The sequence below is a fragment of the Euleptes europaea genome, chromosome 18 (genome assembly GCF_029931775.1).
Source record: "Euleptes europaea isolate rEulEur1 chromosome 18, rEulEur1.hap1, whole genome shotgun sequence".
NCBI lineage: Eukaryota > Metazoa > Chordata > Lepidosauria > Squamata > Sphaerodactylidae > Euleptes > Euleptes europaea.
Genome location: NC_079329.1, coordinates 1,614,777 through 1,642,759, shown reverse-complemented (window position 1 = coordinate 1,642,759; position 27,983 = coordinate 1,614,777). Strand labels below are relative to the sequence as shown.

The 27,983-nt window shown below is 51.2% G+C and overlaps 3 protein-coding genes across 3 annotated transcripts in view; 2 read left to right on the top strand and 1 right to left on the bottom strand.

Moving 5' to 3' along the window:
- Nucleotides 1-27,983, bottom strand: part of GPS2 (G protein pathway suppressor 2) — a 138,620-nt gene that overhangs the window by 47,106 nt on the left and 63,531 nt on the right. The window lies entirely within an intron of this gene.
- On the top strand, nt 5-7,770 carry ELP5 (elongator acetyltransferase complex subunit 5). The gene is made up of 8 exons (XM_056863525.1): nt 5-59; nt 1,643-1,703; nt 2,815-2,895; nt 3,657-3,883; nt 4,819-5,012; nt 6,224-6,325; nt 6,689-6,789; nt 7,637-7,770. The coding sequence occupies exons 1-8, from the start codon at nt 8-10 to the stop codon at nt 7,743-7,745; spliced, it is 927 nt and encodes a 308-aa protein (XP_056719503.1). The 5' UTR covers nt 5-7; the 3' UTR covers nt 7,746-7,770.
- On the top strand, nt 10,315-26,614 carry CTDNEP1 (CTD nuclear envelope phosphatase 1). Its single transcript, XM_056863529.1, has 8 exons — nt 10,315-10,474; nt 18,105-18,171; nt 18,339-18,457; nt 19,315-19,386; nt 22,482-22,598; nt 23,252-23,363; nt 24,781-24,865; nt 26,435-26,614. The coding sequence occupies exons 1-8, from the start codon at nt 10,373-10,375 to the stop codon at nt 26,493-26,495; spliced, it is 735 nt and encodes a 244-aa protein (XP_056719507.1). The 5' UTR covers nt 10,315-10,372; the 3' UTR covers nt 26,496-26,614.

Genomic DNA, 27,983 nt, shown 5'->3' with positions numbered 1-27,983 from the left:
GAGCGGCATGCTGGAGGAGCTGGCGACGGGGGGAGCAGAGGGGCTCCTCCTCATTCAGGGTGAGGGAAGGGAGAGGGGCTGCAGCGATGGGGAGGGGAGGGGAGGAGAGGAGGGCAGGGGAGGGGCCGTGGCTCTGTGGTCGAGCATCTGCCTGGCATACAGAAGGCCCCAGGTTCAAGCCCCAGTGGCAGCTCCAGTTAAAGGGACCAGGAAAGTAGGTGATGGGAAAGACCCCTGCTTGAGACCCTGGAGAGCCATGGAGAGGGTCCGTAGATCAGTGGTAGCGCATCTGCTGGGCATGCAGAAGGTCCCAGGTTCAATCCCCAGTGGCATCTCCAGTTAAAGGAGCCAGGCAAGTAGGGGATGTGAAAGACCCCTGCCTGAGACCCTGGAGAGCTGCTGCGGCCGGTCTGAGTAGACAATACTGACTTTGATGGACCAAGGGTCTGATTCAGTAGAAGGCAGCTTTGTGTGTTCAATATTATTTGGGGAGAGGCCGTGGCTCAGTGGGAGAGCATCTGCTTAGCATGCGGAAGGTCCCAGGTTCAATCCCCAGTGGCATCTCCAGTTAAAGGGACTAGGCGAGTAGGTGACATGAAAGACCTCTTCCTCAGACCCCGGAGAGCCGCTGCCGGTCTGAGTAGACAAGACTAACTTTGATGGACCAAGGGTCTGATTCAGAAGAAGGCAGCTTCATGCTTTCTTGTGTTGGGGTGCAGTCGAGTAGGGGGAGTGGCTGGTTGGAGTCACGGGATGGAGACTGGGGAGGGCAAGGACCTTAGCAGGGGGGCATAATGCTGCAAAACCCATCCTCTGAAGCTGCCACTTTCCCCCTGGGGAACGGATCTCTGTAGTCCGGAGCTGCAGTTCCAGGAGATCTCCAGACCTCAGCTGGAGGTTGGCGGCCCTAGCAGAGGCAACAATGGCCATGAGCGTAAATGGCTATCAAGGGCAGATTTGATTCCTGGAGGAGAGGTTCCATCAATGCCTTCTAGCCATGGTGACTCAAGGGAGCCTCCATATTCAGAGGTAGTCAACCTCTGGATCCCAGTGCTAGAAGGGAACATCAGAGGCTTGGCATCTATGCCCTATTTGTTTGGCTCTGTGTGAACCAGGATGCTAGATCTGATGAAACACTGGTTGAATCCAGGTGTGCTTTTCTGAAGCTCTTATTGTTGCATTTTAAAATTGAACTTATGGATCCCTGTTATGCTAGCTGCCTTGCGCTGCAAGTGTGAGAGAGGCATGTAAAATACAATAAAGGGAACCAGGAGACCAGAGTCATTGGGGTACTGAAGAAGATCAGCAGCGGCAGGGGGGGGGGGGTCAGGGAAAAGACTGCAATTCTAAGAGCACTTTCCTGGGAGTAAGGCTCATTGAATAAAATGAGGTGTATATCTGACTAGACCTGCTTAGGTGTGCTTCTATAGTGGAGGTGGCGGTGTAAGAGGCTGAAAGATGCAGGGGAACATTTAAGGGGAGGGAGATGGAAGAACCTGGGGCTTGGAGAGGGGGAGGCCTGTGGAAGATCACATAGAGGAGGAGGGGAAGATATATTAGATGCTCAAAGAAAGGCAGAATGTGTGAGTGTGTGTGGGGGGCGGGCTCACTTGGTGGCTCATCTCTTCTCCCTCCCTGGCAGACTCAGTCAGCTGCGAAGGCCGGACTTTGCTCAAGAGCTTTGTGGCTGCCTCAACGCAAAGGTGGGTGGGAGCTGCGAGCTCCAGATGCCTTTGGGCAATCCTGCACAGAATTAGGCCTGTCGCCTGATCAGCCCACGAGCCCAGCCCAGACCCCGTTGATGTTGATCGTTTGGCCTTGTGAGTCCTCTAGATCACACGAGGAATAAATCTTCCTCCTGGCCCTCCTGGTGATGGTTGAGGGGACAGAAAGGGAGTGGATTTAGCCACTGTTAATGGTTATTGATGATGCGATGTGATAAAGTTTATTGTTTGTGGCCAAAGGCCATCACAATCTATCATACAAATCATTAAAATAACATAAAATAACATTGGAATAATTTAAACAGTCCGATCCCTAAGAAGCTAGTAATTAAGTTTGTTAAGTTCCCTGATTAGAAAACAGCTTTAGCTCAGATTTTCTTGGCTGCTAAAGCAAACAGTGAAATTTTGTAGGAAACATCAGGATTGGCATATGATAGGAGAAAGAACAGCTTCTCTGGATCTGGAAAATGATTTAGTCACTTTAGGAATGCTCCAAGAAATTTAGAGTTAGGCTCTGTGTAAAGAGGACAGAATAAGGTGTAATGAATTAGGTCCTCTGGAGTGGCTCCACAAATACATAGGCAAGAAGCCCATGGTGTTTGGGAGTAACGTCCAGCTATCCAAGCCGTTGGCATGGTTTGAAACCAGAGGGAGGTAAAAGCTATTCTGAGGTTATGGAAGGGGATACTGACTAGGTATGAAGCTCTGACATTTTAAACTGACCTTTTAAACTGTTTAAACCATGGTGAGAATTTGGACTATTAGTGGTTATTATTCAAGCTTTTCTGTTGTGTACTCTACTTGGTTACTCCAAACCTGGCTTTCACAATCCCATTGTTTTCCAGTTCGGGATACCTGGTTCTCCCCTTTTCCTGTAAGCAAGGCTGGGTTGAGGCAACTTTGCCACTGCAGGCATCCTCCCCCTGCGTCCCCCCCAAGTCCAAAACAGCCCCATATGCGCTGACACACTTTCTGCCTCCCTGTGTCAGTGCCCTTAATTGCTTTCTGCCCCGCCACATTGGGCTGCCCCACATATCCTTTCTCTTGTCTGTATGTACAATCAGCTCCCGCCTACCTTCATTTCTTTTAGGGGGGAATCTGTTCATGTTCTCGGCTTTGACCTCCCGGAGGAAGAATTCAAGGCAGGATTCTCCACCACAGTGACCTCCCAGTGAGTTTCTATCCCTCTTTCCCAATGAATGTTTCAAGCTTTCTGCACACTTAGAATGCAATTGAGAAAAGCCCTGCTGGCTCAGGCAGATGCTCTCCGGGCCAAACAGTGCAGGAGTTTTGAAAACATCCGTATCAATCCTTTGACCACCAGCAGTTAAATTCAATTCCACTAGCACCTGAGAGACCAGCAAAGTTTTCAGGGTATAGCTTTTCAAGAGTCAAAGTTCTATTCATGAGATACAAGTAGGAATGGAGATCTCTGAACTCTTATATCCCAGTCAGAAGGTGGGAGGGGTGTTGCAAAGAAGGGAGTCAGGATGCAAAGGTACAAAGCACATTGTAATCAGCTTGATTAGAAAAAGGGAGAAATGCTTAGGGGTAGAAAACACAGAACATTAGTAGTTTCTGTAGTATGACCAGTGGGGGAGCATTTTAATTTTCCAGGACGTTCCATTGCTAACCTAAGAATGACAGTCCTCAAACAGAGAAGCTTCAAGGGGAGATTACAACGTGAGATTGCTGAATTTAAGTTAATTCACAGGTTCAGAACAATGGATCCTCCAGGACTTAATGGGGACACAGGATTCTTATCTCTCTGCAGATGCTAATTTTCTGCCCCTAAGCATTTCTCCCCTGCTCTGATCAAGTATGAGTACATTCTGCCTTGTGCCTCTGCATCCCGACTCCCTTCTTTCCACCCCTCTTCCGCCTGGAATATCAGGCCTCATTGTTCATAGTAATAAACAATTATTATCTCAGGCTGTTGTACTACGATGGGTTTCGGGATCCCCTTGGCTGGACCGGGCAGGGCTGCGGCTTGACCCTGGACGACTTTGCAAGCTCAGTGCTGGTGGCACGGCTGACCGCCGCGACTCAGGGATCCTCCACGGTGGTGCTGGACTCGCTCAGCTGGCTGCTCCTTCGCTTGCCGTTTCCTCACGTCTGCCAGGTTCTCGCGCAGCTGCCCAGGAGGGCAGAGGTTGCTGGTGAGATCCAAAGGGGGAAAAGAGCAAGACTCCAGCGGGCTGGGAAAGGTGGAGACTTCATCAGGCTCCCCCCACCAAAGATCACCCTCTTAATGGGGGGCTATCACCTAATTAGCTCTCTACAGCAGGATTCCCCAATGTGTGGCCTGCTCACACCTTTCATGGTGCCTGTCAAATGTTTTTAGAAAGTGGTCGGGGCCAGGTGGGGCTTGTGCCCATCAAGGCTTCTGATTGGCTGTGCAGGTTTTTAAAAATGTAGCTTGGGCAGCAGTGGCTGCCTCAGCACAAGACTCTTCACTGGGAGACGGAAGTAAACTGTGGCAGCCATTTTATTATTTATTTATTTATTTATTTTATTGAACTTCTACCGAAGGCTGGGCTCAGGGCAGCTCACAAACAGAATTACACTAAAAACAATAAAATATTAAAACACACGTTAAAATACTTTTTAAAATAGCCCGAACCATTTCAATAATAGGGCAATAATGCCCCCGATGGCGCTAGAATAAAAAATAACCATCTACAGTTGGGCAATTAGATGTAATCACCCCCAAGATGGCATGGGGGGGGGAACTCAGCAGTGGGGGAGGAGAAGAGGTTAGGGAGGCCAGTATTTATAGGGAGAGACCTTCGCTGGCCTTAACCATAAGCCCACCTTTTGTGGCTGTGCCCACCAACCGGTGTCAGGATTCCAAAGTTAGCCACAAGATCAAAAAGTAGCAGTGGGGGGTGGGAGTTTTGGCTCTTTGCCTTTGGGGGTTGGCCTTCTGGGGCAACCGTCTAGCCCGTCTAGCCTAGATGGGCCACTGGTTTGACCCAGGAGGGCTGCTCTTAGGTTTCCTGGCCCACCCGATTTGCGTTGGGCTTGTGGAGGGGAAGCTGCAGCCAAGGAGGAGGGCTGATGGGGTTGTGCCTAACGCTTCTCTCCTCGGCAGGTCTGAAAATCCGTTGGATTGTGGCCCTCCTCCATGGGGACCTGCACCAGCCTGGCCAGCTAGAAGCCCTCCATGCCTTGGCCCATGTCGTGGTGAAAGTGGGGCCAGTACCGGAGTCCATGCCAGGAGGGGACGGAGCTGCCCACATAGCAGTTACGCTGCACAGAAAACGGGGAGGCAAAGTGCTGCAGAAAGTGAGGGCTGCGGTGTGGCCAGGAGTCAGCGTTTCCCCAGTTTATATAGATGGGAGGGAGCAACCTGGGTGTGTCACCCACCAACAGCACCCAAGACACTGCTGCTTGCTGGAACCCAGCGAGATCTCAGTCCTTATATCCCCCAAACATTAGATTCAAAACTATGCTGCTCAAGATCAATGGATCAAGGAGCTTCTAAGGGATAAAGGAAAGGAACCCAGTGAGGAAGATGCTGATTCAACGACTGAGTGCACTCCTGGCTGTCAGTGACATAGGAGGGGATCGGCGCCCCCTCCCGGCCCACACCGTTGCCAATCAATCCAAGCCAGAGGTTCTGCCTGGACCCAGTTGATGATGGTGCAGGACCAAGAGAAGACACCCATACCTTGCTTGGGTTAACAGGCTACCTCAAAGCAGCCTCCCTCAAAGCTGCCCGGAAAGTCTTCCATGGCAAGGCTGGGTTTCAGCCCTGGACTGGTTTCCTGCTTGACAGACCTGCTGCTATGGGGCTGGCTCTTCAATGCAGGCCATTCGTGGCCGTTCATCTGTGTTTCATTCCCGGCTCTTCCTGTAGCAACATCAGTCATGACGCAACAGGTTGTTCAGGAGTAGCAGGCAACTTCCAAACTCCTGGGCACAGTGGCTTCCTCAGAGGCACCTCTGCTCCTGAGTTAGAGCAAGGAAATTAGAGAGCTTTTCCTAAATTGCTGGATGTAGAGGACAGCAAAAAAGAGCAGTAGGTTAACACCTCTCAGCATAAGAACATCAGAAGAGGCCTGCTGGATCAGACCAGTGAGGGTCCATCTAGTCCAGCATCCTGTCTCACACAGTGGCCAGCCACATCCTCTGGAGGGCTAACAACAGGGCACAGAGGCCGAGGCCTTCTCCTGATGTTGCCTTCTGGCACTAGGAGACAGAGGTTGACTGTCTCGGAACTTGGAGGTTCCCTTTAGTCACCGTGGCTAGTAGCTGCTGATAGACCTCTGCTCCATGAATCTGACTAATCCCCCTTTAAAATAGTCTGTGCCTGTGCCCATTGCTAAATCCTCTAGCAGCAAAATCCATATTTTCATCACTCTCAAATGGGCATTATGTGAACTGTACAAAAGGGGTGTTCTTTACTGCTGAACTTGGATTTGGAGAGGTAGAAAAGAGCAGGTGAGAGGCACGTGGTTCTGTCTCCTTATCCTCTTTGTACCTTCCTCTTTCAGAAAGAATACTTCACGGTGCTCCCAAATTTGGTCCTCAAATGCCTCGGGGAGGTGCCAGAGGACGGTGTTGCTAGAGAGGAGGATGCCCAAGTCCCGGCGACGGTAACACACCCTTCCCCTCTCTAATGGGCTCCACCTCAGCTCTGTAAGCATGTGGGTGCTTCGATTTGCAGTGAGGGCTCTGCTCTGGGGAAGCCATGTTGGGTGGGTGGGTTAGAGTTAGGGCCCATGGAGAGGCTGAAGAGGTCTTTGGGGCTAACAAGACCCTTTGCTAGGAATCGCCCCCCCCCACACACAATTGCTTTGTTTGCATAGCTGAGGGGCATCAGGGTCAAGCCCAATCAGAAATTTCCTAGATGGGGGGGGGCAGGCAGCTTGGCTGCCCCCTCCCCGAGCCGAGGCCTGACTCAGCCTCATTGCCATCTCCTGCTCTCTACTAACCGTCTTCTCTCTGGACTCCTTCAGGTGGATCCAGCTGCCAACTTGACCTTTAACCTGCGTTTGTCAGAGGCTGAGCGCCGGGCAAAGGAGGCGGTACCTCTCCCATATCAGTTCAGCGAGGAGAAGTAAGTACCTTGGCCCGCTCTGCCCTTGCTGGGGTTCCCTCTGGAGCCCTTCGTCTTTCTCCTCCTGATTTTCCTTCTGGATTTCCATGCTAAGCTGTGCTGAAACCTGAGCAGGATCCCTAAGTGTCCTTCCCTTCCTCTCCAGACCTCTCTTTTTACTAGCTTCCAGTTTCAGCAGTCCCTGGTTCAGGTTCCCCCCCCGCCCCATGACTGTGTTTAAATGGCCTCAGCCCCAGCGTGTCCCAGCTGTAGTCTGGGGGTGGAAAGGTGACTTTCCTTTCCCTAAATGGCTGCTGTACAGCTTATGTATAGATTTGTGTGAGTGTGAATGTTGCCTCCCAGGTCTGTTATTCAGAGCTTTACTGCCTCTGAATGTGGAGGTTCCCTTTAGTCACCATGGCTAGTAGCCGTTGATAGGCCTATCCTCCACGAATCTGTCTAGTCCCCTTTTAAAGCTGTCTATGCTCCTGGCTGTCACTACATCCTCTGGCAGCAAATTCCATATGATAATCACTCATTTTATAAAGAAGTATTTCCTTTTGTACATCCTCAATCTACGCCCACCAGCTTTATTGGATGCCCCTGAGTTCTAGTATTTTGGTAGAGGGAGAAAGAAATTCTCGTTGTCAGCTCTCTCAATCCTGTGCATACTTTAAAAAACTTCTGTCATGTCCCACCTTAGGGCAATATTCAGATTCCCTGATGCAGGCCAGGCCGAGTTTGAGTTCCCTGCCATATTCTTCAGCACCACGTCCCTGTACAGCTTCCCTTCCTGCTCTTCCAGTCTACTACACCACTGCTTCATGGCTTGCAGTGTAGCCCATAACTTCTGTTTCTCCCTATTCAGGAAATCGTCTCTGCTACAGACGACAACTAGCCTGGGAAAGATCTACTATGAGCCAGATGCTGCTGATGACATTGATGAAGAAGATCCCGACGATGACCTGGACGTCTGAGAGTGTTCAGCCGGGCTGAGGGGGGCGGGGCTCCTAGCTGGCCTCCCTTTTGCTGTCGGATGTACCCTAGAGAAGCCATTGTAGAGCAGTTGGGAACGAACTGGGCGCCTTCTTGGTGCTGCCTTCCGGGCCTCATCACCAGCACATCAACCTTGTGTGGAGACTCTCAGAGAGCAAAGAACCAGCCAATTGTCTGGGAGTAGATCTCCGTAGGGAGCTGGAGGGGATGCTTCCTTGAGATGAAAGGCCCTGACATCAGTTAGAAGACCTTGAATGGCCTGTAAGAATGGCCCTACAGATCCGTTCACCCCAACGGACAATTGAGCAGCATTAATTTTGTTCGAAGAGAGGAAAAGAACTTCTGCAACTCAGAGAGCGGAACATGCAGCTGTGCCTTTCCCCCCATAGTTGTTCCCTTTTTTTGGTATGGCATTCATTCTAATATTTTCATGCTGAGTCAACTTTTGACTCCCATTATGAAAGAGAAAGTGTGGGAGTGCCTTTGGCTCACATTTGTGATGTTTAAACTCTATAATTAGAAAAAAAATGAATAAATCCTTCTTTTGTGGTTCTCAGACTTCATGAAACTGGCTGTTTTGAAATGCTCTTCCTTGCCGAAGGCCCCTGTGGGGATCTCTACTGAATTCCTTATGCTTCCCCCCAAGCAAGCACTTGTTTTGCTTGGCCAGATAACTGGCCCTGGTCAGGTGCATTCCTTCCTGCGAAGGCATGACTACTGGTGGGTAAGAGGAAGAAAGACTTTCCTCTTATCAGTTTTCCTTTATTAAATCCCACTTGTTGGTAGGGATTGTGTTTTGGCCAAATGTATGAGGTTGATTAATTTCCTTGCATTCCACCTTGTTTGTCTGTCCTTAATAAACCCCATTTGATGTATTCCTGTATCATCCCACTACCACCATGGCAGAAAGATAATATTGGGTACCTAGTGGTATTCAGAAAACTTGGAAGACTAGATGGAAACTAGCATCAATCCTCTAGTTTTAATAAAAGTGCATTTTAGAAAATGGCCCAAAGATAAGGTTTCTTGCCTAGGAAGGACAGCTATTAATAAAGACATTTATTTTACTGGTGATACCTCTAACTGCAGAACATGCTATTTTTATAAGAATTCAATCAGTTTTTAACAGATTCATTTGGAATGATAAGAAACTCCAAATTCAATGGTCTATTAAGCATCAATCGTGGCCCCGTGGGGGTTTAATGGTTCCAAATACTGAGGTGTACTAATATGCTGCTAGGTTAATAACCCCCTTCCCCTCATTAAAATATACCTACTATTCAACACCCCCCCCTGCAAAGGTCCTGGCAAACAGGCAGGCCTTGCAGCACCCCCTGAAGATCTCCAAGAAGCCCCCCACCCCAACAGAATTGGATAAAGATATCAGTTCCACAAGTTGACATGGCTGTGTAAGGTCTGGTCCAAATAAGGTGATGGTATTAAAACATCTTTGGGAGAAGAGAATATTAATGCACAAATCTTTTATTAATGTATGGCAACTTTTTGTCCTGTATTTGAATACTGTTAAATCTGATGAGTGTGTAAGAACAGAGATTTTACACTGTGTATTAATAAATAGCTACCACAGACAAAATGATGGTAGAACAACTATTGTGCATAGTATCAGCATAACGATATCTATACTATTTATTTATAGTTCTGCACATTATTATTTGTGTCGTCTCTATATATTTCTAATAACTTTTTTAAAAGCCCTAATCAAACTAATACCACAATTCCTATTGCCATGTAAGCCCCACCCCATTCCATGGCTCCTCCCCATTTCTTTCCTAAAAGGCTGCTAGCCCCGCCCCTATGCAAACGTTCTGCACCCGCTCCCGCTTTCTGGTGTCTTTAATTAGCCCCACCAGCTGTCAATCTGGCCACGCCCCTTGTCCTCCCGCTTCTTTCCCAACCTTCACACTGGCCCCTCCTACACTTCTGTCGTCATAGCCCGGCCCCTTTGTGGAATCTCCGCTGAGCTTCTATTTCGCTTCCTCGGCGCTTGAACGCATGCGCCTTTTCACCCCTCGCCTCTTTCGGCATGCGTGGTCACTCGCCTTTCTGTTGTGGCAGTCGTCGAGCGTGAAACGCATGCGTAAAAATGCAAGCCCAAACCGGGAACGCGGCGCATGCGCACCTCCTTCTTCTGCCTCGCGTCGGTTTACCTTCTCCCAGCCGGCTCCAATAGCCCGCGCATGCGCACCACCCCGCGCTGTTTTCCCTCCCTCCTCCCACTCCAGAGCCGCCGTGGCCGCGCCGTCCTCGGCTTCTCATTGGACGTCCCTTTTACCGCTCCGGAAGCAGTCCCCGCCGCCCTGGTCGGTTGTCCCGGAAGTGGCTTCAAGAAGAGCCCAGAGTCGGCAGGTGGGGGGGGGGAGCGGTTCCTCCGGGGCCGGTAGCGACCGACAGCGGCCGTCGCAGGCAGCGCGCATGGCGGAGCCCGCAGGCACGGGCTGAGGCCGGCCGGAGGGCGGCCGGTGGGTCTGCGGCGCCCCTCGCCCGCCTCGGCGCCCCCTCCTCCTCCCCCCCTCCCCGCGTCCTCCTCCCCCCCTCCGCCCTGGCGGAGCTGGGCCGGGCCGGGGGCGCGGCGGGGCCCGCCGGCGGGATGATGCGCTCCCAGTGCCTGCTCGGCCTCCGCGCCTTCCTCGCCTTCGCCGCCAAGCTCTGGGGCTTCCTGCTTTACCTCCTGCGCCGCCAGGCCCGCACCGTGAGTACCTGCCCGCGGGGCGGGGGGCGGAGGGGGGCTGCGCCTGCTGCCGCTCAGCTCCGTGGCGGAAACCCGTGGTCGGGAAAGGGGGGCGGCGGCGAGGCGGCAGACAGGGGCGACCCCCAAGGCCGCGGACTCCCCCTCCCCTCCGGGCGGAAGCGGGACGGCGGGCTTCGTTGCCAGCTCCCCTGCAGCTCCGGAGAAAGCTCGCTTCGCCTTTCCTGCAGCATCTCTAAGAGGGAAGTGGACACGTTCATGGAGGAGAGGGCTACTAGTAAAAATGGATACTAGTCACGATGCACACCTATTTTCTCCAGTCTCAGAGGAGCATGCCTGTTATATTAGGTGCTGTGGAGCACAGGCAGGACGGGGCTGCTGCCGTCGTCTTGTTTGGGGGCTTCCTAGAGGCACCTGGTTGGCCACTGTGTGTGAACAGACTGCTGGACTTGATGGGCCTGGGTCTGGTCCAGCCGGGCCTTTCTTAGGTTCTAAGGGAGCAGCCGGGGCTGCCCTGCAGTATTACCTCCTGCGCCTCCCCCGACAAGGCGGTGGCCTTTCATGGGCTCTTTTCCCGCAACAACTTCTCTGATCTTGCCTTGGGGTTTGTGTTCCTGCCTCGGGTCGCCCTTGTCCTCTCTTCGAAAGGAGTGGTGGACCGGTTAACTCTGGATGCGCTTCCAACCCTGCTCCTTTTGCTGGCCAAGTAGCCAACTTTCGCACAGTCTGGCATGAGCAACCTCTTGGGCATCCGCTGTGGCCCAGCGTGCCAACTTGTGGCTCCCACTTGAGAGACTGAAGGGTGACAGATGGGCCTTTAGCCCGAGGAGGGAAAGATCTTCATTAAAAACCTAAGCCAGGGAAGAGGAGGGTAACTTCCCTTTAGGTTGTGGCTTGAGCACCTTCCAGTTAATATTGTGCAATTCAGGAAAACACCAGAGATTCTGCACAGTCTCTTCCTCTCAAATGCACTTAGCTGAGGTGGAGGGAGGGAGAGATTGGCAATGGTACATCTCAATGAAAATGTGTCTGTTAAGCTTGAGAGGATGTTAAATTAAATCACCTATTTTATGTAAGCCTCCACTTCCTCCTCTTCTACACTCCAGGCAGTTTCTGTTTCACCTTTCTACTTCATGTGAATTGGAAGCCAAAGGAAGGGAAATCCATTGGAGACCTACACTGTGGTGCAGCAGGAGTACAAAAGGGCCTGTTTGTTGGTCCTGGTTTAAGCTGTCTCATTTAACTTATTGGCACAAATTGCTGGATTTAATGTGATTTAAACCGACAGCATCTCCTCAAAGCACAAGAGCTGCTCTTTGTCTCTTTACTTTCGTTGCAGTGGTATTTCAGTGGTGCAAGAGGCAAGATGTTTTCCCCTGGCATGGGGGAGGTGGGGTTTGAGAGAGGCAGCCAGGATGCCTGGGTTTCCTTGGAGATCCAAAGTGCGAGTGGGCCTGGGATTGTTGGTCATTCTTTTGCCTGTACAACAGTGTGAGACAGACAGTCCGTATAGAATGGTGAAAATGTGTTTGAAGCTCTTCAGTAGTGCTTGGTTTACTTTCCAAAGGTGCTGGAGAAAGTGACCCCAGGGTTGTTTCTCCTCATGTTAGAGCAGGAAGTGCAGTTATGGGATCAGGCAGGATTTCGATGGCCGGTGTTTCCAAGCCTTCCTTCCTCTGCTGTTGTCTTGACCGTCCTAGCCACATGCCTGAGTTTCCTTCTCTGTAAAATGGGACTAGTAGAGACTGGCTGTGCTGTGCATGGCGGGGGGCGGGGCGGTAATAAAGCTCTTGGTAGAAGACCTGCTGTGTGGTGTGAGGTAGGGGTGCTTGCTAAAAGTGCCTCCTGGAAAGGCACCACTGTCAGGAAAATATGATCCAAGCCCCACTGACGAGTGAACTTCTTTTCTGGTCATTGGGCTCAACCGTTAACTTACTGCACAGTGTCTTGTTCTGTCTCCTTCCCCCACCCCAAATTCTCTACCTTGCGCTTCATGGAGATCAGAAATGTGTGTGGGGCATGCAACTGAGTGGTTTCTTTGCTTTGGGGACCACTGGTCTCATGAATCAGTGGAGCAAATTAGCTTCCAAGCCGAGAGCCAAAGCCACCTTTGGTCCCTTTCCGGTCCTGAGACAGCTGCCCTAGGAGAGATTGTAGAAGCGCTTAAAATACTTGCTGTTGAGATAACAGCAGCAGCACTGAGGCCAGCGATGTGAGCCCAGAGATGTCAAAGTGCCCTTGCTGGTGTGCATTTCTCACTTGCTGACTTCCAGCTCTAGCAGAGCCCTGGCTCCTCGCTCAGGCTGCAGCGTCTTCTTCACCCTGAGGCTACTGACAGGGGAAGTTTTGGAGGAAGTTGGGCAAGCAGTGGGTTGCGTTATGCTGCAGCGTTCCCAGTTGCTTCCTGGGGCAAAAGAGCTGCAGTTTGATAGACTGGAGGCTGTTAAGTGTCCCCTCTTTGTGGGGCCCTTGTGTGATGACCATGGATTTCCCCACTTCCCAAGCTGCCCTGCCAAAGCTTGCATTGGGCGTCCTGAGGAATCTTGGGTGAGCTGGGAGTCTTTGTCTGGCCTGCACTGCTTGGCTCCTTGTATAGGCTCAGTCCAGAGGTGTCCAAGGGGCTCATGGCTGAGCTTCTCCCTTGACCAGGCAAAGAAGGGAGGGGGTGTGTGTCATGCGCTGTTTGCCTGGGGGCAGTGGTAGAAAGGCAGTCATCCTTGAAGTGAATTCTTCTGAGGTTTCCCAGCTATTTACAAATGAGACCCTCTTCGGGAATACAGGGCTGCTGGGTTGCTCAGTTTCTTTATTATATATTTTATTATGTCTTTTGTGAATGATTTATAAACATGACCGTAGGCTACATGATGTCCATAAAGTGCAGCACATACCGGTACTTAGCCAAAGAATTTCCAAAGAAAGCAAGTCACGTGAATCTCTTGTCAGAAAAATACTAGATTTGGACTTTAAAAAAATAATCCTCTCCTAGGCCCAGGCTAGACAAATCTCGTTAGATGTTGGAAGCAAAGGAGGGTTGGCCCTGGTTTGTATTTGGATAGGAGACCACCCAGGAAGGCTGGGGTCGCTATGCAGAGGCAGGCAAGGGCACATCACTTCTGTTCATCTCTCACCTTGAAGACTCTACAGGGTTTTCATAGGTCGGCTGCTACTTAATGGCGCTTTCCACCACATATAGCAAAAGGTGCTTAGGAAAAAAGTAGCCATATACCACATAAACACGCCTAAAACACGCCTGTGTATCCAATCACAAAACTCCAATGACATCAAGCCCCATTAGCTAACTACTAGCCATATATTTTGGTTTTATTCATGTCCCCTAAGGAAAAGCTTGCTGGAAAAAAACAATAGTCCTTGCAGGCCTTGTGAAAAGGCCATATTGTTGATGCTTTGTGGACCATCTCTGGGTGGACCAGGGGGTGCCGGATGCCAATATCTAGAAATGACTATATAAATAGGTGTACTGATATAAAATTGTGCAATCCTAAGAAAAAAATCTCAGTACACTGCCACAACTTTCCTTTCAAAAATATATATTTGAAAGGAAAGTATATATTTGAAAGGAAAGTTGTGGCAGTGTACTGAGATTTTTTTCTTAGGATTGCACAATATCTAGAAATGGGCAGGGGCAGAACAAGTGCCCTGGGTGAGGAAGGGGTGTTGGTGCGTAGCTGGCACAGAAGTTGCTATGGGGAGGGCCTGTCCCAGTTCATGAAGGGCTTTAAAGATGGGGACCAGCACCTTGTCGTGAACTCTGAAGCTAGTGTAAACTCATACATAGCAGCTCAGCCTTCTGAGTAAAGCAACTGCGCTCCACACTCCTTGAAGCTTCTGGGTCACCTTTAAGGGCAGCCCCGTGTAGAATGTGCCCCAGTAGTCCAGGCCAGAGGTCACAAAGCATAGGGCCAGGTGTCTAGGCCAGCAGTGGCTGAAGCATCCAAACCAAGCACAGGTGAAAGAGACTCTGCCTGGCCATGGTCCTGCGAGTCCATTGGTAAGGCTGGTTCCGAGAATAAGAACATAAGAAAGGCCCTGCTGGATCAGACCAAGGCCCATCAAGTCAAGAGTCTGTTCTCACAGTGGCCAACCAGGTGCCTTTAGGAAGCCACAAGCAAGACGACTGCAGCAGCACCATCCTGCCTGTGTTCCACCGCACCCAAATAACAGTGCTTTCACCTAGGAGTAGGAGGGTCATGGCAGGGAAGCCATTTGAAACATCTGCATTTCGACCCCAGACTGTCTCAGGCTTGTCTCCCATTTCCCCCATAGACTGAAAGCGCCCTGCAATGTATAAAATGTTGGCTTTTCACCTATCCCTTCAGACTTTTCACTTTCATGGTCCATGTTATAGAATTTCTAGGGGTCTCAGCAGCTGGGTTGAGTACTTGGGTGGAGAAAACCCTGCAATAGGATAGCTTGAGAAGGTAGCTGTGTTGGTCTACTGTAGAAGAGCTACATTGAAGTCCGGTAGCACCTTAGAGGTTTTTGGGGTATAAGCTTTCAAGAGTCAAAGCACCCTTTGTCAGATATCTGATTTTTGAATGCTCATACCCCCAAAATCTTGTTTGTCTCTTAAGTTCCTCCTAAGTAGAAGTGTGTCCTTCCCTCCACGTGCCTCAGGCAAGGTGTCCTTGGGCATGCAGGCCCTAAAGAAGTACTCCTGAGGGCATGCAGCAGCGTGGCCTTGCTGAAATTTAAGCAGGTCTGTGTCTGTTCAGGGTTTAGACAGAATGGGAGACCACCTGGGAATTCATTGCAAGCTGGCTTGAATTCTACCCTTGGGCGGGATGGCCCTGGCTAGCCTGATCTTGTCGAATTTTGGAAGCTAAGCAAGGTGGGCCCTGGTTAGTGTTTGGATGGGAGACCACCAAGGAATACCAGGGTCGCTGCACAGAGGCAGGCAATGGCAAACCACCTGCATAAGTAATTTTGATTGACTGATTGATTTACTTCATTTATCTCCCGCCTTTCTCCCCAATGGAGACCCAGAGTGGCTTACATCCTTCTCCTCTCCTCTGTTTTTATCCTCACGGCAACCACAGTGTGAGGTAGGACAAGCGGAGAGTGTGTGACTGGCCCACGGTCAGCGGTGAAGTCACTGTACGTCAGCTGTGGCTGGACAGCAAAAAAAGAGGAGGGGGGCTGTGAAGTCAAGGTATCTTGATGGGTCTGTGCAGGCTCATGAGAAATACTTTCCATGAGATATACTTATGCTCTGGGTTCAAATCCCCACTATGACCCTACCATGTCCTAACACTCAAGAGAGTTAAAGGTACAGAAGCCTCCTTCCATCTGCAGATTGGCCTCAGCACTTTGCGCTCAGAATATGGGCTGGCCGCCAGAGACCGGAAGCCGATCCCAGGATCAGGGAGGATGGGCTGGCTAAATTTGGAAGAGTGGTGAGAGGTGTCGACCGTGCAGGTGCATGCCGGGGGCACTTGAGGGGCCGCTGCTGCACAGTCACCGGATCCATACCCACTCTGCTGCCCTTGCTGCCAAGGGGCAGGGCTGTTTGAAGAAAGGCAGCAGGTGGAGGTCAGGAATAGCTTTGGGGCGGAGGATAAAGGAGAGATAAGGAGCTGCCTCCTGCAGAGGTGCCCCATTGGTCCCTTCTGCCCAATGGGAGCTGCTGACTTCCAGGCTCTTGGCAAAGGGCTGTGGCCAGCAGGTGCCCTGGCTCCTTCCCAGGTGTTTGGAGGGTCTCACAAGCTCTTTTCCGGCAGGGGCTCTGTGCATCCTAGAGTTCAAAAATGCTGTACTCTAGGGTAGTTCCTGCCTTGCCCCTTCAAACTCTGTAAATTCAGTGGTCAAGTATTTAATTGGTTTATTTATTTAGAAAATGTGTGTGCTTCCTTAGGAGAGAGCCTGCATGGTGGTGTGGTTAAAAGCGGTGGTTTGGAGTGGTGGACCCTAATCTGGAGAACTGGGTTTGATTCCCCACTCCTCCATGTGAGCGGCGGATGCTAATCTGGTGAACTGGATTTGTTTCCCCACTCTTACACACGAAGCCAGCTGGGTGACCTTGGGCTAGTCACGCTCTCAGTCCCACCTGCCTCGCAGGGTGTCTGTTGTTGGGAGGGGAAGGTGATTGTGAGCCGGTTTGATTCTTCCTTAAATGGTAGAGAAAGTCGGCATATAAAAACCAACTCTTTTTCTTCTTCATTTTCTTCCCTCCTGTGTGCTTTTCACACCCACTTTGACGGTGGTGGAACTGTGATGCCTCTTTGGTTTTTGCCCCAGTGCTCAGAAGGCCTGATCCCCGGTCCCTTACTTCGAGCGGTGGTGGAAAGCGCTGTCAAGTTGCGGCTGATTTATGGTGGCCCCTTAGGGTTTTCAAGGCAAGAGACGTTGGCAGGTGGTTTGCCATTGCCTGCCTCTGCGTAGCAACCCTGGACTTCCTTGGTGGCCTCCCATCAAAGCACAAACCAGGGCCCACCCTGCTTAGCTTCTGAGATCTGACGAGGCCAGGTTAACCAGAACCATCAAGGTAGGCAAGCCTCTAATAGTGTGGAAAGTGCTGTCAAGTTGCAGCTCATTTATGGCGGCTCCGTAGGATTTTCAAGGGAAGAGATGTTTGGAAGTGGTTTGCCGTTGCCTGCCTCTGCGTAGCAATGCTGAACTCCCTTGGGGGTTTGAGTACCAGCCAGGGCCGACCCTGCTTAGCTTCCGAGATCTGACGAGAACAGTCTAGCCTGGGCCTTCCAGGTCAGGGTAAAGGCAGGGTAACGGGTGCTGCTTGACAGAAGGGCCATGGAGGGAACTCCGTGCACACTGTGCAGGCGGGACACAGGAGTGGCTGTGACCTGTCCCAATGAGAGCTGTCTCTCCTCCACCCCATTTTCTGTATCACTTGGTTCACAGGCTCTTTTTCTTCCTTAAAAGTGTGTGACTTCAGGGCTTTGGGGTGCCCTAAAGTCTCACAAGTGAGCCCCAAAGTGGCGCAGAGTGGTAAGCTGCAGTACTGCAGTCAAAAGTTCTGCTCGCGACCTGAGTTCGATCCCGACAGAAGTCGGGTTCAGCTAGCTGGCTGAAGGTTGACTCAGCCTTCCATCCGCCCGAGGTCAGTAAAATGAGTACCCAGCTTGCCTGGGGGTAAAGTGTAGAGGACTGGGGAAGGCACTGGCAAACCACCCTGTAAACACAGCCTGCCTAGTAAATGTCGGGATGTGACGTCACCCCATGGGTCAGTAATGACCGGGTCCACCTTTACCTTTAAAGTCTCACAGTCCTGACTTGGATGCACCAGGCTAGCCCTGTCTCATCAGACCTTGGAAGCTAAACAGGGTTGGCTCTGGTTAGTACTTGGATGAGAGACCACTAAGGAAGACCAGGGTTTGCTTGCAGAGGCAGGCAATGGCAAACCACCTCTGAACATCTCTTCCCTTGAAAACCCTATGAGGTCACCATAAGTCGGCTGCGACTTGACAGCACTTTTAACCACCAAAGTCTCACTCTTCCTCTGCCACTGATCCTATATATATTTGTGTTTCCTGTTATTCCATGTATGAATTGTCGGGCGGGGGTGGGGGAGCACTCTGCATGCAAACATTCATAGCTGTGTTATCTTGCGTTGCCACATTTAGCAAACACTTAGAATACTTTCTTTTCCTTCTGGCAGGTGATCCAGTATCAGACAGTGCGCTACGATATCCTTCCCCTTTCCAAAGTCTCGCGGGAACGGCTCAGTAAGTGTGGTCCTTACCAAGATGGGGGTGGTTTTTTTTTTTTCCATTTCCTCCTGGGATTGTGTAGAATATTATGAGGGCCCTACAGAGAGGACGGCAAACAGGTGGGAGCATCTGGGCTGACTCTGACCCTGTCTGCTTCCGTTTTCTCCCTCCTTCCTTGGTAGATCAGGTGAAGAGAAAGATTCTCGTCCTAGACCTGGATGAGACGCTCATCCACTCGCATCACGACGGGGTCCTGAGGCCCACAGTGAGGCCCGGCACGCCCCCCGACTTCATCCTTAAGGTGAGACACACCCCACACCACAAAAGGCAAGCAGCAGTGGGGCAAGAGGGCATATCTGGACAGCGGAGGCCCAACTGGTATGTGGAGGCGGGTGGGAATGGCCTGGGATAGAGCAGCAGGGAGGGGCCGTGGCTCAGTGGTAGAGCCTCTGCTTGGCATGCAGAAGGTCCCAGGTTCAATCCCCGGTATCTCCAGTTAAAGGGACTAGGCAGGTAGGTGATGTGAAAGACCTCTGCCTGAGACCCTGGAGAGCCACTGCCAGTCTGAGTAGACAATACTGACTTTGATGGACTAATGGCCCAATTCAGTAGAAAGCAGCTTCATGTGTTTCGAGGCTCTATTTGATAAACCATTTTTCTGTCACATCTGTCTGTGCAGTATTAAAAAACCTTCTGAATCTGTAACAGTCAGAGTTTGTCCCTTTGACCAAGCGTGCTTCAAGATTGCACTTATATGGGGCGGGTTAGATTGGCCCATTGCAATGTCAGGGAAGTGGGGGGAGAGGCACTGCTTGGGATTCCAGGCTCTTCAAAGAAGGAAAAGCACGTAGCCTACCCCTGGTATAATGGGGCTGCAGAATCTCGGCAGAGGTGCCCCTGATTTTCCTGTCAAGCCTTCCACTGAAGGTACCTCTCAGCCCAACAATCTCTTGCCGCCACCAGGCATCAGAGGACACTCCTGAATCCTGGGGCTTCTCTATACCCTGTATGTGGGTGCTCTTGGCCACTCCTGTTCTGGCTCAGAAGAGGATGGCTTGTAGCCCGGGGGCAAACATGCTCTTGTCAAGACACGACATGTGGTTCAAGGTCTGGCCAGGCTTCTGCTAAACGTGTCTCCCCCTTGCCTCTCTTTTCTAGGTTGTCATAGACAAGCACCCGGTCCGCTTTTTTGTACATAAGAGGCCACATGTGGACTTTTTTCTAGAAGTGGTAAGCCAACAGTACCTTCTTAGGGTATGTGTGTGTATATTTGAGGGGGAATGGAGGGTCTGTCTCCCATGATCCAGGATTCAGAGTTGGGTTGCTTGCCTCACATGGTACCCATGACATGTAAAAGAGGTGTGACGGCATCTGCTCAGTGCCTTCTCGGCCAACTTCCCCCCTCGGGGGCGATGATGGTTGGAAGTCTGGAAAAGAAGTCATATGACTGGAGCTTGAAGGAGCTGATATGTTTTGCCTGAGAAGAGAAAGCTTTCGGGGAGACGTGGACGTGCTCTTCAGATACAGCATGTCACATGGAAGAGGGCTGAGCCCCGTTCTCTGGCTAGATCCAGTGGGCTTGAGTTGCAGGAGGGAGGATTGCAGCAAAACATTAGGAGAAACTTCCTAAGGGCAAGAGCAGTTTAACTAAGGAACCAGTTAGGGGCTGTCCCTTGCTGGAACTCTGCACGTTGAGTGTGGACACCGATCTGCCAGGGATAGTCAAGCTTTGGGCTCCCTGTATCGAGCAGCAGGTTGGGCTAGATGGTCTCGAGGACTCCTTTTATAAGTGCCTCAGGCCATTCATTCACACCTCACCAAGGAGAAACCCACCAGGGACCACAACCTGGCTGTTGCTAGCATTGCCGGGGCAGGGGTGGCTGATTCTCCTGCTTCAGCTTTGGAAGCCAGCCTTGAATACAAGAAAGTTGATGTGGGCTCAGAAGGAAGTATGGGAAATGGGGAAGACAGGTCTGCCTCTGTTTCTTGCCCTATCTGTTCCCAGCATGGTATATTGGTTAATAGCAGTGGACACTAATCTGGAGAACCAGGTTTGATTTCCCTCTCCTCCACATGAGCAGCGAGCAGACCAATCTGGTGAACCGGGTTAGTTTCCCCACTCCTACACATGAAGACAGTTGGGTGACCTTGGGCTAGTCACAGTTATCTCGGAGCTCTCTCAGCCTCACCTACCTCACAGGGTGTCTGTTGTGGGGAGGGGAGGGGAAGGCGATTGTAAGCCGGTTTGATTCTCTTTGAAAGGTAGAGAAAATAGGCATATAAAAACCAACTCTTCTCCTTACAAGCAACCAGCTTTCAACCAGCCCCAACAAAGCCAAGGAGGTCTTTGGTGCTTGGGATGCTTAGAATAAGCTCTTAAGTTTGTGGGCAGAGTAGGGCTGAGTCTTTGGGTAGGTGTCCGGGAGGAGAGTGAGAATGATGGCCCAACCACCTCTGCCACAGCCATGAGCCCGAGATCCCTTTCAGGTGATGCAAACGCCTAGAACCAGCTCGTCTGGTCTCTGAGGCAAGGATGAGGCTTGGCCCTGCCTGGGTCGAGGGTAAAGAGCGGCACTTAAGCCCTCGCCCGGCTGGATCTGCCAGTCTGCGGGGTCTCCTTGGTGTCTGCCGGCCCTCCTATGTGCAGTACAGTCTTAACCCTTCAGCTCCTGCTAAGTTTGTTTACCCTCTTCTCCCCACCCCCCGACCCCACTTAGAAGAAGAGTTGGTTTTTATATGACGCCTTTCTCTACCACTTAAGGGAAACTCAAACTGGCTTACAATCACCTTCCCTTCCCCTCCCAACAGACACCCTGGGAGGTAGGTGGGGCTGAGAGAGCTGTGACTAGCCTAGGGTCACCCAGCTGGCTTTATGTGGAGGAGCGGGGAAACAAACCCAGTTCACCAGATTAGCCTCTGCTGCTCATGTGGAGGAGTGGGGAATCAAACCAGGTTCTCCAGCTTAGAGTCCACCGCTCTCGACCACTACACCACGCTGGATTGATTTTGTCAAGCCCTGAGCTGAAATGTGTTTCTGGAGCCTGCAGTGGTCATGAGTACAAGATTTATTACATATGGCATCTGTCACTCTCCAGCCAGAAGGGGAGCCAAAATAGACCAGTTCCTTTCACCTACTCGCACACTTCTTACCTGGCAGCAGTTCTAGCTCAGCCTCCGTCCTGCCCTTTCGAACCTTGAGGTTAGCGTGGTGTCACGTGGCCTCTCTGTGGGCTGCCCAAAAGCTGCCGTTGGTGCAGGATGTGGGGAGCTTGCGGCCGGGGGAGCGAGTGGGTGGGCCAGAGCACACGGCATTCAGAGGCATGACTTATCCCCGGGGCTGTGCCCTGGCACTCGTGACATCAGAAGGACCTCTGAACATATGCAGAGTCCACATTCCTTACCAGTGAGTAGTCACAGCTTCCCCACCTGTTGGGCACACCTCGGATTAGCAGGAAAAGAGCTCCCAGCACAGAGGGTATGGACTTCCCTAGAGATGCTAGTGCCGTCTCTTCTTGTTGTTTTAATAGAAGAAAATAAGCAATGGGCCCTGGCTTGCTCAGTCTCGCTCTCAGATTCTTGGGGGAAGCTCGAAGGATGTGGCTTCAAGCCTGCCTGGGTATGAGGACCCCTTTTTAACATTAAAAAAAGTTTTGCAGACTCCTCCCCCCCACGTGATAGAAGAAGAGTTGGTTTTTATATGCCAACTTTCTCTACCACTTAAGGGAGACTCAAACCGGCTTACAATCCCCTTCCCTTCCCCACAATAGACACCCTGTGAGGTAGGTGGGGCTGAGAGAGCTCTAAGAGAGCTGTGGCTAGCCCAAGGTCACCCAGCTGGCTTCATGTGTAGGAGTGGGGAAACCAGTACACCAGATTAGAGTCCACCACTCATGTGGAGGGTGGGGAATCAAACCCGGTTCTCCAGATCAGAGTCCACCACTCCAAACCACTGCTCTTAACCACTACACCATGCTGGTTATACTATAGTTATACTAGTATCCATTGAATGAGAAAATACATAATGATAACAAAAGATCAAAATGTCAGTGAATTCCCAGAACCCCTTGCGATAGCTCTACGCCCCCGCCCCCAGGTTGGTAACCTCTGGCTTAAACCGTTGACGGGGCCTGGGGGAGGGTGAAGTGTTGCTGATGGGAGTGTGTTGGGGGATCTTAACAAACAGAACTGTTTTTCGAGGCATCGAACAAGGATGTGGGGCTGGGGCCTGATCTGAGCCTTCTATTTTGGCTCGTTGGGCTGTGCCCGTAGCCGTAGCTGCTGCTGACTCGTCTGCTCTCTCGCTCTGCTTCCTTCCCCTTTCCCAGGTAAGCCAGTGGTATGAGCTAGTGGTCTTCACAGCCAGCATGGAAATCTATGGCTCGGCTGTGTCCGACAAGCTAGACAATAATAAGAGCATCTTAAAGAGGAGATACTACAGACAGGTAGGTCTTGTGCCCCCCACCCCACCCCGTGACTGGGAGTCAGAGAGGGGGGAGAAAGGATTCCTTGTCATCCCAGATGACTGGAGGGAAGGTTCTGTCATGATCCTTGCCTGCTTTCTTTGCTTTCTTTGGGGAGCCGAGCAGCAGCTGGGCCCTCTTCAGTGGCTGTTCCTGGTCAGGCTGCACAGGTTGCTTCCCATGGGCGAGGCCCTCCTGCTGCAGCCCATGACGCTTGCCACCCCTGGTCCCTTTTTCCTTGGGGTCCTGGGAGGTGTCGCCCTAGGGCACTGGTTCCCAACCGGGGGTCCGGGGACCCCAGGGGTCCGCGAGAACTAAATTAAGGTCCGCGAAACAAAGTTATAAACCCATAATAAATTAATATTTTCAATTAAAAGTTCTCTATTATAAAAAATATATTCAAATATTATTCTTAGTTTAATGTTTAACTAACAGTTATGATTAAAGTTTATTTTCAAATTCTTGGAATTTTTATTTGGAACCTTGTGGTCCCTGCACCAAACAAAAAAGTCCTAGTGGTCCCTGGTCAAAAAAAGGTTGGGAACCACTGCCCTAGGGTAAGGATAGCCGGGGTGGGGAGAGAGGGGTCCGTTTAATAGAGGGCTGACCCATGACTGCTTCTCTCCTCTCTCCAGCACTGCACTTTGGAGCTGGGCAGTTATATCAAAGACCTATCGGTCGTACATAATGACCTGTCCAGCATAGTCATCTTGGACAACTCACCGGGAGCGTATAGGAGCCATCCAGGTAGGGCTGAACTTCTCTCTTTCTCTTTCATCCATCCATCTCTGCTAATACAGCTATAGCCTTGAACAGAACTTGTCATGGCAGCCTCCAGTGTGGTGTAGTGGTTAAGAGTGGTTATTTGGAGCAATGGACCCTACTCTGGAGAACCAGGTTTGATTCCCCACTCCTCCACATGAATAGTGGACGCTAATCTGGTGAACCGGGTTGGTTTCCCCACTCCTGCACATGAGGCCAGCTGGGTGACCTTGGGCTAGTCACACTCTCTCAGCCCCACCTACCTCACATGGTGTCTGTTGTGGGGAGGGGAAGGGAAGGCAATTGTAAGCGAGGTTGATTCTTTTTTAAGTGGTAGAGAAAGTTGGCATATAAAAAACAACTCTTCTTGATCACACATCAAGCTGCCTTATACTGAATCTGACCTTTGGTCCATCAGTCAGTATTGTCTACTCAGACTGGCAGCTGCTCTCCAGGGGCTCTTTCACATCACCTACTTGCCTACTCCCTTTAAGTGGAGATGCCGGGGATTGAACCTGGGACCTTCTGCAAGCCAAGTAGATGCTCTTCCACTGAGCCACAGCCCCTCTTCTTCCCTGAAGGGGTGTGAGGGAGCCGGATCAGCACGTTTCCCTCATCCCTGCGCTGCAAGGCCTGCCTGTAGCCTCCTTACCTAAGCCACATCTCCCTCCTGCGTTTGCATTGCAACCTTCCTACAAAGAGGCTGGCGCATATCCCATTTTTATCTTTACACCGGCCCTGTGAAGGTGGGGTAGGCTGAGTGAATTTGCTCAAGGGAAATGTATAACTGAGTGTAGATTTGTACCAGAATCTCTTCTGAAACCCTAATGCCTCCCCATGTCACATGAATACATGAAGCTGCCTTGTACTGAATCAGACCACCTGTCTACCGAAGGCAGAATTGCCTACACAGACTGCCAGTGGCTCTCCCGGGTCTGTAGCAGAGATCATTCACATCATGTACTGCCAGACCCTCGTTTGAACTGGAGCTGCCAGGGATTGAACCCGGGGCCTTCTGCATGCCAAGCAGATGCTCTGCCACGGAGCCACGGCCCCCTCCACAAAGGAAGCCTTGAGTCTGTCAAGGTCAGTCATGTCTATTCAGACTGTCAGTGGGTCTCAGGCAGAGGTCTTCTGCATCATCTCCTAGTCGGCAGGAGCAGCTCCCCTGCTTTGCCCATGGGCTTGGCTCCAGGGTTGAGAGTCAGTCCTTGCTTCATTTGTGCTATGCTGTTTTCTGGGGACAGGGACATTCTCTGTGCTGCGAGTAAATGTGCTGTGTGGTGGAGCATCCGGGGGTGGGGAGCTCCCCCTAAAGTGGTGCATCCCTCAGTGAGAACAAGGCCAGGTTTTTTTTAAAAAAAACCAAAGCGACGGTTGACTCCAGTGTGTTCTTCGGCAGATAATGCGATCCCCATCAAGTCCTGGTTCAGCGACCCCAGCGACACGGCCCTCCTCAATCTGCTCCCGATGCTTGATGCCTTGAGGTAAATCTCCCTGGGGCTTGGGAGGAAGAGGGCTGGCCTGGAGGGGATGGTGCCACTGGGGCAGGCTTGTCTGTGCACGGTGCCGGGAGAAGAAGCGAGAGCGCATGCCACTGACCTGTTTGCCACCTCTCTTTTTGTCCCGCCCTTCTGGCAAGGGGCTCACAGTCATGTATGCATTCCTCCCTTCTTTCGTCCTCCCAACAACCCTGTGAGGCGGCTTACTCTGAGGAAGAGAATGACTAGTCCAGTCATCTTCAGAGGCCGAGCTGCCATTGCTCCGCCCTCTGAAGCTAGACAGGTGGCGATCCAACAAAGGGCCTTTCTCCATCATGGCACCTAAATTTTGGAACTCCCTCCCCAGGGAGATTTGTCTGCCTCCCTTTGTCGGCATCTTTTGCCAGCAGGTGAAGACTTTTTTGTTTCATCTGCTATACCCCCCCAGTAGCAGTAATTGGCCCTCCTTCTAGTGTTGTTTATTCTTTTATTTAATTATTCTATCATTTTACAGTATATTTTAATTGTGCACATGTTTTTATGTGCTCCACCTTGTGCACCCTGATCAGGCGGAATTTTTTTAAAATAATAATTTAAAAGGTCACAGCTTCATGGCTGTGTGGGGATTTCAGTCTTGCTCTCCCAGATCCGTGTGCCCTCTCGTTGCTCCCCCACGCATCTTTTCTATTGGATATCAAATTTCACAACTGGATTTTTATTCTAGGGGGTTACCGCACTTTGTATTCCCAGCGATGTATTAAGAGTTTGAAAATGTTATAAAAAACACCGCTTTAAAACGGTTTTTGGATACTACGGCTTATAAATGGTTGGAAATAGTCTTCACAGCTAAAGGGGCCAAACAAAGTGCGAACAGTATTTTTATAACGTTTTCAAACTCTTAATACATCGGTGGGAATACATAGAAAGTGCGAACAGTATTTTTTAAAACGTTTTCAAACCCTTAATACATCGCTGGGAATACAAGTGCGGTAACAGCCCTAGTCTGGTATTCCCTTTTGCATTTAGGATTGTACGGTTAAACAAAAATCATTTTCAGTCTCCAGGGGCAAAGACACTCTTGTACAGAGACTTGCTTGCCCCTCTTGTTCACCAGAAGGAAGCTGATAAGGTGCAGTTTCAGGACTTCAAGACATAAAATCCATCAGTCTTCTGTTGTCCTGCTGAGCTTTTGCCCATGGCTTCTTGTTTGGTATTTATTTGAGACACTTTAATTCCACCTTTCCGCCTGATCAGGCGAGAGCCATTATAAATACAATTAAAATTATACAAGAATTAAATTAAAATCACAAACAAACAAAAACACCAGGAGGAGGGCCGGTAACCATTCTTGGGGGTGTGCCAGATGAAACAGAATTAAAATGTTCACCTGCTGGCGAAAGACACCAGTAGAGGGGAGACAAATGACTCTCCCTGCTGAGGGAGTTCCACAGTTTTGTGCCTCTCCTTTTTGGTACCAGGTGGTTAGCAAACTGGAGCCCTATGAAGGGGGAGAGAGGAGGGTTATATGAGGATGGTCACGTGAGAGCGTCGCTCACTCTTTCTCCCTTGCTGTAGGTTCACAGCGGATGTCCGGTCAGTGCTTAGTCGGAACCTCCACCAGCATCGCCTTTGGTGACAGCGGCTCCTCCTTTCTTCAGGGTTTGGCCCACGACCTCTGCCTTATCCCGCCAACGTGCCCGCCCCCCCATCCTCACCACTTGGACTCTGGCGACCGTATTTGGACTCAGCGCAGCGGCTGGGACCGGGTCTTGGCGCAAGCTGACCTCCCCTCGCGTGAGCCTGCGGGCGCCTGCTTCCACCTCCGCCTGTGCCCTCCCCTGGCACACCTGCTGGTTCTTGACCGGCAGGGTGGAGACTGACAGAGATATTGGGGGGAGGGGGGCACCAGCACCGTTGGCCTGACTCCAACTGCTTTGGGGGCAGATGGGCAAGAAAGGGGGTGAAACAAGCCAGACGCACCCCGGAGTGCGACGGACACTTTGAGACGAGGCTGCGTTTCTCATTTTAAAGACCGAGCTCCCTGTACAAAAGAGCTTCCTTCTCTGGTTTTTTTCCCCTCTTTTTGACCTTACTTTCTGGATAAACAGAGATCCCCCCCTTGTCTGATAAGGGCTTCTTAGATAGTCTGGTTTAACTTTTCATGAGTTGGCAGATGAAGCTTGTCCTGTTCCCCTGGACTGGGCTAAGGATTTGACTCCTTGTGGGGGACAGACCAAATACTGAGAGGTTACAGCCTTGAACTGGGTGTGGGGAAAAGGGGGGGCATTGAAAGCTAATATCCAGGAGTGCATGTATTAAACGCCCAGGGTGCTGCACACAGGGGTCCTTTATTCCCTAGCTTCCCTTGGGAGTCGTTGGGGAGATAAGAGTTGAGCCAGCTGTACAGTTTGGGGTGGTGTCATTACCCTGGGGGGGGGAGCAGAGGGGTGGAACGGTTGGTGTTCAGGGAAGCAGGGGAATGACTTCAAGGGGTTGGAACTGGGCAGCAAGGGTAGCCCGGTCTCTATCTCTACCTCCTCCCCAGCTGAGGTGCTGTGGGTGCAGTGGCGGCTGAGAATCGAGGGCCGAAGGGGAAAGCTGCTCTGGAGCCCCAGTGCACGTTGGTTACTGTGGTCAACGTGCTGACCTTGGGCTCAGCTTCTTTCGTTGGCACTTGGAGCCAAACCAGGGGTTGTGTGGGTGCACACTTCATGGGCTTGAACTGAGGGGAAGGCAGGACAGTGATCTAGTCTTGGGCGAAGCAGTTACGGACACCCGGAAACTTGATGGGTTCCAACCCCTTCCCCTACATGGGTTTAGCCTGCCCTCAATGCTTGATGGTTGCATTCATGGTCCATGGGGTTGCTGAAAGGGCACTGAGGCCTCCCAATCCATCTTTCTTGTTGATGGTTTCCCCTTCCATTTTACTGAGCCTAACCCTAGCAGATGCAGGGGGAGGGGGATGATTGGCCCAGCATCCCCCAGCAGAGGGGGGAGGGAGTTGGAAGCAGGTCCCAGCCTCATGCTCGAATGACTCTGCCTCATCATCACCCTGTGACAGCAGTGCTGCCTCTTCTTGTTGCCTTCCAGGTAGCAGCAAGTCTTTACACAGAGAAGCGGGGCC